At 37.8% G+C, this 11,127-nt stretch overlaps 1 protein-coding gene across 1 annotated transcript in view; it reads left to right on the top strand.

The window, feature by feature from the left end:
- The first annotated feature begins 3,021 nt into the window (after window positions 1-3,021).
- Window positions 3,022-11,127, top strand: part of LOC110095562 (2-alkenal reductase (NADP(+)-dependent)) — a 28,646-nt gene continuing 20,540 nt past the window's right edge. Inside the window, exon 1 of the mRNA XM_020821158.2 lies at window positions 3,022-3,403. Within this exon, the coding sequence (XP_020676817.1) occupies window positions 3,173-3,403 (231 nt within the window). The 5' untranslated portion in view covers window positions 3,022-3,172. The remainder of the gene's footprint in view (window positions 3,404-11,127) is intronic.

The raw sequence follows: 11,127 nt of genomic DNA, 5'->3' as shown, positions 1-11,127 counted from the left end.
ATGGAATTTAAGTATCTTTATATCTCTTATTTTTTACTTAATTAGGAACTCTGAGATACTAATCAACCATTTTGATTGTTTTATCTTTGGTATCCCCTCCACCCCTATTGATTTAAAATGATAAGTAGAGGGTCTTATTTTCATTATGATATATCATGTTTTTCTAATATTTACATTATGCTTAAATTGCACTTTAATAAGGCCTCCTTTTGCCTTGTTTTGAAGGGAGTGCCTAATAGCTTCTTTCTACTTTGTAATAGCTTCTTTTTTTCAGTTTAATGCTATATGCATATTTTCAAAAAAAAAAAAAACTAAGTCTTGCCGATTATAATATGTTTGGAGTGGTAGTTTCATTGTGTAACTACCTCTTCCTTTCTCCTCCATTCATTTGGTTGGCCTTACTCCTCATCCCTCTCTTGGTAATTCCTTCAAGCCTTTCCATTTCGGTGAGTAATAAATTCTCAAAATCTCCATAAACCCTACCCATCTCCTGTCACGACCCGACCCGATCCGGGACAGATCCCGTTCGCACCGGGCCGCGACCAAACCTTTTATCCCGGTGAGTAATAAATTCTCAAAATCTCCATAAACCCTACCCATCTCCTATTATATAACTCTTTTGAAATCTTCTCTTCAAATCTTCATATCAATTCTCCAATATTTCTCCCACAAAATCTACCCAAATGCCTCATAAAAGCTCTTGGCCAAAGTTAGCCCTAACGCAACCTAATTTTGATTTAGATACCATTTGGTTAAGTCCCATTCTCTACATAAAGGGTAACTTACTTGAAATTGGAAGGAGACCAGAGATATGAATAACTCTAGTATTAGACATTCAATGCTAATGATCATTGCTAGCAAATGTTATCGCCCAATCGATGCCTCTCGATCACCATCGCTCGATCGTCATCTGCCAACTAGCACCTTTTGATTTTCATCATCACCTTACATTATTTTTTCCACAATCCATTTTACAATCATATGAGACCAAGCAAATGCTTAAAATTTTGTAATCTCATCTTCTCCAATTATGAAAAAAAGTGGATTTATATAATTTCATATATATAAATGATTATTTCAATTAGGCCAAATGCCATGTTTTCTAATAAAAATAAAATCTAAATTAGGCTCTCGATCACCAAATGACATCCATCGTCGTAGAAGATAGTGCTCGATATCAGGGGCGGAACCAGCCTTTCATCTTAGGGGGGGGGGGCAAAATTTTCTTAGTATAATTAAAAACCCAATTTGTAGAAAAATCACTTGGATATAACTCTGCTAGACATATCAATTTCCTCTCATCATAAGCACGAAAAGAATCACTTGCATTTAAGCATGACATACACAGAAGTAACTCAGCACTTGATTCAGAAAAGCGATTATTTAGCTCTTGAAGTTGCATGTCAACTACTGTATAAATAAATCAACACGATAATGATGTAGATTTCCATATAAAGTTTGGGGAAATTGATGACTTCTCGGTTGATGTGATCCCTTCAATAGATATGATTTCTGAATCTTATCTCTATCATTTACATCATAACTTCAAATAGGAAGTCGGAGTCCTAGATCTGCTGGGAGATTGCTAAAATCAATTTCTATTCGCTCTTTCCTCTTTAAATAACACTCCATTTCTCTAAATCCTAAAATAAAATTTATTACCAAAGAAGAGTAACCGTCAATCAAAATATTATATAAAATACGAAGTTTCTAATATATCTATAAATATTATGTTTCAATCAAAATAACCTCCATATCTATTTCTCAGGCGATGACAGTGCAACCAGTTAACTTAAATCTATGGGGCAGAGGGCTAACACTCAATACATAAATTTCTTTGCTTCGGTAGTGAGTAAAAGTAAAATGAAAGGTTGTTGACCTGAAAACCATACCTTGCCCATACAGTGTATGACAAAATCAGTTGAGTAACACTTATGCAAATGACGTTCCAATTGTTTCTTAACAAAAGGTGCATTAAGTTGGAATTAGGTCTGTTACCAACCATAAGCAATAGAACCTAAACTTGCCAAATGTAATAATTTCTTGGATCCACTTCCTCCAAATTAATCTAATGTTTTTTTAGATTCATCTACCATAAAAATTAAATATAATTAGTCTTGAATTTGTTAGCCATTAATCTTAACATTCAAAGAAAGAAGATCAACGCATAAAAGTATCTACATATTGCAAAAATGAAAGAAGATCAACGCATATCAGATGTTTTTTCCCTTTTCTTTCCTTCTTATTGTTCATTTCGGTATGAAAATAGATATAACAAAAAAATTTAAGAGCCACCATGAATCCATGAAAATATGAAATACCACAAAACACACATCATTTCGGTATGAAAATCCATCAAAATAACAAAAAATCAAACAAAAAATAACAAACAGAACAATCAAAACTGACTTAGATCTCCCTGAACGGAGGCCCTTGCGATTCACGAAGCCAGTCTAGCCACGAAGGGATGAGGATCCTGCCGACAACGAAGCCTTGCGATTCACGAAGCCAGATGAACAGTTCCTCTCTTGCGCGAACGACGAATCACCGAGCTTCCACGCGAATCACCGAAGCCCTGTCGTGACTGGCGTCGTGCTTTGTTCGTGCAATTGTCCCCCCTTACCCATGAACAGTTCCGCCCTTGCTCGATATTCAGATTCGATGGAAGAATGAACAATTAATAATAAAAGTTTATTTTAGAAACCAATAAAAAAGCACCCAGTTCTCATCTTTATATGTTGATTGCGAGTATTGGCCACCAACCTATAGGTCTTGAGTTCGAGTCTTACATATGTGATATGTGCGTGAATTTATCTTAATTGACCTAAATATTCCAAAAAAAAAAAAACTAATAAAAACAAAATCTAAACAAAAGATTATAATTAAATCTGAAAAAACATACAAGTCATTTTTATAACAATAATATATGTTTAAATAATTTTATTATTTATTATATTTGACATTTTGACTCCTATCCCTAAAAAAATATGAATGCACGTTTATCACGCCTTAATCGACATAATCGTGAAGACGCAAACCTGACGCTGAGGGGATTTTGGCTGCTTTTTCCGACAATATGATAAAGCAGCCTCGCACTTCTTTTGCGAGCTCAGTATCGATCGTCTTCTTCTACTTCTCTCAAACAATCTGCAGATTTTAGGGCTTTGAAAAAATGTCTACAGAGAAGGTCAAAAACAAGCGGATCACTCTCAAGGACTACGTGACAGGGTACCCAAAGGAGGAGGACCTACTTCTCGGCTCCTCCGACCTCGAGCTCAAAGTTCCGACCGGCTCTAATGCCGTTCTCCTCAAGAATCTCTACCTCTCTTGCGACCCATACATGCGGGGAAAAATGTCGAAGCCCCTCGTCAAGAGCTACACTGATGCTTTCACTCCCGGATCTGTGAGTGCTATTCCATGCTCGTATTCTTTCTTTCTTTCTTTCTTTTTTTAATTTTATTTATGTCAAGAATTCGTTGTCTAGTTGGATTTTATTTTGTGAAGGCTGCTGACCTTTGTTCAGCTGGTTTAAATTGGGATTTTGTGATGCGGATGTGAAGCAGCGGATTAGAGGGTTTTGTATTCTTTGGTTTGATTGGAAATAATTTATTTCCGTGTAAATATGTTGACATAATCAATTCTTCTTACAATATGCACCAAACAGTTTTCAGTTGTTACAGCTGGGTTTCAAAATAGGGAGAAATTATCAGGTGTGGATAATTAATTTTCCACTCTATCTACTCCACCGTTTGTCCTCGCGAGGCATGTATGTAGTCCATGCCTAACAATTCTTCAGTATGAGGCTCCAAAAATGGACGAAATCTGTTTAGATTCTTCTTGGAATTTTGTGATGCGGAAGTGGAAGCAGCAGATTAGAGGAGATTTGTATTATTTCTTTGGTTTGAGTGGTAATAATTGCTTTTATTGTAAATGTGTTGACATAATCAACCCTCCTTAGAATCTGTACCCAATCCTTTACAGTTGTTTCAGGTGGCTGTAGTATGGGGAGAAATTATTAGGTAATAGCTAGTTATGCACTCCAGTCCACTTTTTGTCCGCTCGTTGCATGTATATAGCTCATATCTAATAATTTCTCTAGTATGAGGCTCTAAAAATAGCTGAAATTGGCATAATTTATTGTAGAATATACCTACAGCTGCCACCAATATAAAAGCGGAAAGATTTTTTTGGGCAGCGGATCATGCCTTGTGCCCTCTTGACCACTTTGCAGCGGTCTTAAGAGGTAGGATGATCCCTCCTTTGAGTTTTTTTTTGGCTCGTTCACCTTGGCTCTTAGTTTTTTTGGCATTTGTTGAGTCTAAACTTCAAGAGTCTTTTTAGGTTCTCCAACTTTTATTCACAGTACCCTTCTCTTGCTCTCCTCTTAGTTTTAAGGAAGAAGACATAGGTTGCCTCTATTAAGAGCTACCCAACAACGCCAAAAAGTATGAGTTGTTCAAGCTTGAAACAAGGGAAATCTGGGAGCACTTTGCTGCGACAAGTATATTTGTTACTCCTGGTTTCCCTTACCTTCTTAGACTTTGTATTTCCTGACCTATCCTTAACCATTATTGAGCCTTGCATTTGGCGAAAATTTGGAAAGAGTGTCAGGAATGGGGATTTTCGGAACTTTATTCCCAAAACTCCCCTTACACTCTTACTTAGTCATTTTGGGTTAACTAACTAGAGCCTCAGGAATTTTTAGTCATCTTACCATTATAATTGTGTAAACTTAAACTTAAATTTTATTCTCACATATTAGAGCGGTTTTGTAGCTTTTGTTATTGTAGTCTACCCTTCATGCATACAAATATTCACACAGGCACACTCTCGCATTTCACACATTGTAGGTTTTTGCTACTACATGCATTGTATTTTTTATTATTGATGCATATGCATCTAGGGATTTTATTCAAAGCTTGTAATTAAAATCATTGTAACAGTGAGTCAATGAAGCCGACCCTCTTTTATGTAATAAAAATTGTGTGATGTACTTTTGGGCCAAGCCCTTAGAATGCCAGAATATAAGTCATAGTGGGTGAGTATTTTTCTTCCTTCCAGCCCCATTGTGTGTACTATCGTATTACTTTCTTAGTAATAAATTGAGATGTTTTGTTTTCCCTTGAAATTTTTTGTAATGTTCTGAATGGTTTGGATACACGAATCTGCTCATAAGGTAAAAATTTTATCTAAAATCAAGTCAACTTAACTTTTGATTCCCTCAGCTCCTTGGACTACTTTCTATATTAAAAAAGGTGTAAATGAATATTTGTTTAGTTTATAACCTAGAATAGTAGATTAAGCTACTTAAGGCCATGAGCCAGATATAAGATATAAGCATTGTTCATGCTTCCTAGGGTGTAGGACTAATTAATAAATACCTATTGATTCTTAATTATTAGTAAGTCTGAGACATGCCTGTGTGCAAAGTACGCTTAGAATGAAATTATCATATGCATAATAAAACTTACATTCATATCAGTTCATCATGCTTATGGGCAAGCTTAGAAGACTCCTTATCATGAATTCCCCTTACACTCTTTCAAGTCAGTGTGGGTCAATTAACTGGAGTCTCAAGACTTTCTATTAATCTAGCCATCTTAATTGTGTAACTAAAATTTCATACTCGCATATTAGAGTGGTTGTGTGACCTATATTATTGTTGTGCCCTTCATGCATACGTATATTCACACATGCATTCAGACGCTCATTCTCTTCTTTCACACCTTGAAAATTTTCATGCCAATGGATTGCCATATAGGAATTGTATTTAAAGCTTATCTTAAAAAATATTTATAAAAATACCCTTTTTGTCATAAAAATTATATGATGTATTTTTGGGCTAATTCTTTACAGTGCAAGGATAGAAGCCTTGGTAGGTAAGATTCCAGGTTAAGATTCTGGAATGTTTAGTTTTATCTTCTTTCCACCTCACTGCACATCCTCTTTTATTACTTTTTTTTTTTGTAATGGACAGAAATTTATTGTTATCCCTATAAATTGCCTATATTGATTTGCATGCTTTAGATACACGAAGAAACCTATAAGGCAAATTTTCTATCCAAAATAAAGTAAAGAACAACTCTTGAATTTTTCATCAATTTGACCAACTTTAAAAAAAAAAAAAAAAAAAGAAAAAAAATGAATACTTAACTAGTCTATAACCCAAAAGTGCATATTAAGTTGTCAAGGTCCATGAGTTGGATATGATATTCCAATGTAAGATATGTACCCTAGGATATAGACGTAGGACTAACTAGTAAATTCTTACCGATGCATAATCATTAGAAAGTCCGAGATTTGTTTGCATGTGGGCTAAGCTAAAAACGATGTCATCATCTGCCTAATAACCCTCATGTGCATGTTGGGAAATCTTGCTAATGTGGCAAGATCTTAAAGCCCATTTTCTCTTACCGGCCATCCTATATTGCATGAGACATAAACTTAAACTACACGTACTTAAAATTTATATAGGTGGAGTCTTGTGGTGTTCCCCATTCTGAGGATATAAGGTCAATCATTGCGCTTTTTGATCTTTTTAGGATTTGATTGCAAGTCTTGTTGTAGCAATATTCTTGACCGGTGAACTAGGAAACCCTCTCTTGTTTTTATAGAGTTGTAAACCCCATATTCTCATTAGTCAAGTTGTAACCTCTTTTGGGTATTGTGATTATAGTTTGGGCATTTTCGATCTAGCTGTTAAGGCAATGTAATTCTCGTTCTTTGGGTTGATTCCTTTAGCTCCCTTTGTGATTGTAATTGTTGTATGGTTATTATCATTTTCATTGGCAATGGGCTTGTTTGGAGGGGTGGGAATAAGAGACCAGGTCCCTTGTTACTGTAAAGCATTGAATTCAGCTGTAATGGCTGCCTGCCAGTGTTTGTATTTAGCCGCTTATTTGTATGTTGTCAGAGTGGAGGGTGAGGCTGTATTGCTAAGAAGAATGAAGATGCTTTTGGGTTTTGATATACCAGATTTTGATCTGGTCTGCATGTGGTGAATTGGATAAGGAAGAGGTGTGGGAACAGATTGAGACACGGTGCTTATGGTGGACGGCAAGTTAGAAGGCAATTGGTGCAAAGTGAGATGGTTTCCTTTGTTTGAATTGGTAGCAGATTATGGGCCAGGATTTGGTGCTGAATATGATGCGACGAAAGTAGGAATCAGGAGAAGAGGGGAGGTGTTGTGAGTGGGGGAAGCAGTAGTTGAGTGGGGTGTAAGCGGTGAAGGATTGTAAGGGAAAATGTGTTCGTGCAACACAATGTGATGGGAAATGTGAGTCTTGTGTGTGTCAAGGTTGTAACATTTGTAAACTTTGTGGGTAGGTGAGTAACCGATGATGATACAATCGTACGACCGAGGAGAGAACTTGCTTGAGGTATAAGGTTGTAACCAAGGATAGCAGAGGCAACCGAAGGAGCGGAGGTGAGTATAAGTGGGGGATATCCCGTGAAGATTTTGACAGGGAGATTGTAGAGAGGTGGATTTGGAAGGAAGTCTATTTATGAGGTAGTTAACAATAGACAGAGCGTCGGCCCAAAATTTATTTGGAAGGTTGGAAGCGTGTAGGAGCATGCGAGTGAGATCAAGAAGATGCCTGTGTTTGCGCTCAGTTACGCCGTTTTGTTCAGGCGTGTGGGGCAGCTGAGCTGGTGGAGGATTCCGTGCTCTTGAAGAAAGGACTTGTAGAGGCGTTGTTGGTGAATTCTCCGCCACCGTCTGAGCGAAAGATTTTGGGGGTGGTGGAGTGCTGTGTTGGAATTAGACTGCAAAATAGTTTAAACTTAGTGAATGTCTCTTGTTTGGAGTGCATTAAATATGTCCAAGAAAAATGTGTAAAATCATCAATAAAAACTCCATAGTAACGGTAACCACCAAAAGAATGTTGTTGAGCCGGTCCCCAGACATCCGAGTGGATGAGCTCAAACGGCGCGTAAGAGACGGAAACACTTGTATTAAAAGAAAGTTTGTGGCTCTTGGCCACGTTACAAGATTTACACAAAAAGGATAAAGAGACATTTCTAAATTCAGGGATTCTCTTTGCAAGAATAGTGAGAAGACTACTGTGTGGGTGGCCAAGCCGAGCATGCCAGAGTTGAGAGGAGGAGATGCTGACGTGAAGAGCAGTAGTGGTTTGTCCGGAGCCGTCTTGATGTGATATAGTCCATTATGAGGATGCCCACAAAGAAGCGGTCGATGGTTCTGGATATCTTTAATTTCAAAGCCATTAGCATCAAAAGTAATATAGACAGAGTTATATGAAGTTAATTTTGAGATGGATAAAAGATTGTGAATAAGCGAAGGGGTGTGAAGAAGATTACACAAACGAAGCTTACGATTTGTATTCGGTAATGGAAGCAGGCCTTGGCCGGAGTTTTGGATAGGTAAATGTGATCCGTTAGCGATGGAGACCGTGTCATGCCCTTGATAAGTGGACGGGTTGTGAATGTTTGAGTTGTCCGGAGTTGGGTGAGTAGATGCGTCGGAGTCGAGGATCCAATATTGAGTCGGATACGATGTAGGTTGAGCGATCATTGCATGTGGTCCATTGGATAGAGTTGGTGCGCGTATTTGAAATTACAGCGGTGCCAGCAATTTATGGCAATGTGGTCAATTTTGCTACAGATTTGGCAAGTTGGACGTGAAGTGGTTGTAGCAGCAGGAGTAGTGTTTGGTTAGCTGGCCTAGAAGGTGAGTTCGAGTTCTTGAAGTTGCATTTCTGGTTGCGCCCACGATTTTGGCTATGGGATGTTGCGTGAAGTGCGGTGGCAGCCGAGCCTGTAGAGGAATCTTTGAGGAGTTCTTGGGTTACATGTTTTTCCTCGTTGTAGAGGAGAAAATATAGGTTGTCAATATCGGCAGGGAGAGGGGATGTTCGTATGGCCGTTTTGAACGAGTTGTAAGTTGACGGAAGCCCATTTAGGATGTAAAGAATAATGTCTTTTGGATCGACTTTCGATCCGGATGCAGCGATATTGTCGACGATGTTCTTTATTTGAGAAAGATATTGTTGCATGCTTAAATCTTTCATTTGTATGTGGTGGAGCTCGTTCTTGAGCTGAATTACTCGAGAACGACTCATTGGTTGAAGACGGCGTCAAAGAACCGTCCACACTTCTTGGGCAGTGGTGGAGGTGATTATATATGGGAGAATTGAAGGCGATATGGTGGAGAACAAAGCGGAGATCAAGTTGCTGTCGACGTGGTGCCACCGATTGTATTCTTGAGATGTTTCGTCGGACGGTGGAGGAGCTTTGCCCCTGAGATGGCCGACATACCCATTGGAGGAGAAATGCTGTAATATTTGGATGCGCTAAATTGCATAGTTGTCGATGGTGAGAGGATGCGGTAGAAGATTTTTGATATTGGAAATGAGTAATTTGAGAGGTGCCAGAATGGAGTTCTCGGAGGAGGTGCTGGCTAGATTAGAAGAAGAGGGAGGGAGGGAGGGAGGGAGGTGGCTGAATCTTGGTCCCCCATGTTTGGCTCTTGATACCATGAAAGATTGGCCAAGAGAGAGGCCTTTGAGTGGAGACGGAGATGAAACAGGGTGATAGAGAAAAGGATTTTCATTCAAAAGCAGAGAGGTTACAACCAGAATAAATAGACTTAATACAGGTAGAAACGTAAATACATAAGGCACATCTTAACGGAGAGATTCCGCAGGCTAGCAATAAGATCATAAAACCTATACTCTTTCCATCATTTCTCGAGATGTTAGAAGACCTTTCTACCCTCTGTTTGGACTCGCCTCTTCTAGGGATATTAAGAACTTAGCGTGCTTTCATCTGTCTCCTTCTTGCCAAATTCAGTTGACTTAATGTCACTTGAGCTCCTTGGGAGAGGACACTAGGCTTTTAATCATTTTGTTAATACTTGAGTCACTCTGCTATTTTATGCCTTGCTGCCTTTCATTTGGTCGAGTCTTTAAGTCTGAACATTCTTTTGCTAGTTTGGTGCCTAGACCTTTTTTGTTGAATTAAGAAGACCATTTGAATTCCTTAATCATGAGTGTTATCACTATCGCACTTGAAATATAATTTTCCATAGACATTTTAGCCCATGGGAAAGCTTGATCATTGTCCTGGAAAATCTTGATCCCTATAACTAAATAAAACTTTGGTTTCTCATTTTCATTAGGCTTTTCGAAGACCACACTATGTTATCTAAATTTTAAAAGCACAACAATTCTCATTAATTTGTTCCAACTTTAAAAGCAACAAGGGCGTGCTATGATCGGTAAGGTTGGTTTTGTTATATTGTAGCACTAAAAACTAATTTATTATGGGTAGAGCATCCATGTTTCATAACTAAATCAGCAAGCCTAATTTGGTTAGTTTGATTTTGGCTTTAGTTGCAGATCTCTATGCAGGAGTTGATGAGAAACCAAATAAAACAACAAAAAGCATGCATAAATTGTAAATATATATCAAACTGGTGAAAAAAACATTTAAGTATACTCTAGAATGGCATGCATCTAAATCCTCCCTCAGAACTTAAAATATGAGCCCATTGTAACAAGTATACTTAATGTATCGAGATTTGAGGGAAAACAAAGTAATTTTTATAAATATGTAAAGAAAGTACTAATTGGGGAGGTACAAATCACCACTTAAGATGATGCCAAAGAATCAGGAGCTGGTGATGTAGTAGCCAAAAGTTATAGGCAGATCACCTGTACTTGGATTTATTGAAACAGAGGGTGTCAGAAAAGATAATACAAATAACAATAGAAGTTATAAACATCGAGGACTATTGTCCTTAAGTTGAAAAGAGACTGACGTAAAAACTTATTTTGAGAAAGTAGATATAAAAAAGGTGTTGAAATTAGGAAGATTTTCCTTTTATATTTTAGACTAATCTAGTAAACAAAGAAGATCCTCGCCTAACCTTCATTAGTGCCCTTTTGCCCGAGAGCAAGTAGAAGAAATGAAAGAGTTGCTCAGTAAATTCAGGGATTGTTTTGCCTGGACATATACTGAGATGCCCGGCTTATCCCTTGATGTAGCAGTTCACAAATTAGCTATTAAACCGAATACAATGCCCTTCAAGCAAGCTCCATGGAGAATGAGATTGAAGATTGAGGAAGAAGTGATTGCAGAGACGAATAAGATTATAGATGCAGA

The sequence above is a fragment of the Dendrobium catenatum genome, unplaced genomic scaffold (assembly GCF_001605985.2).
Source record: "Dendrobium catenatum unplaced genomic scaffold, ASM160598v2 fragScaff_scaffold_1125, whole genome shotgun sequence".
NCBI lineage: Eukaryota > Viridiplantae > Streptophyta > Magnoliopsida > Asparagales > Orchidaceae > Dendrobium > Dendrobium catenatum.
Note: the sequence above shows the minus strand (reverse complement) of the source record. Positions and strands in the feature narration are given on the sequence as shown.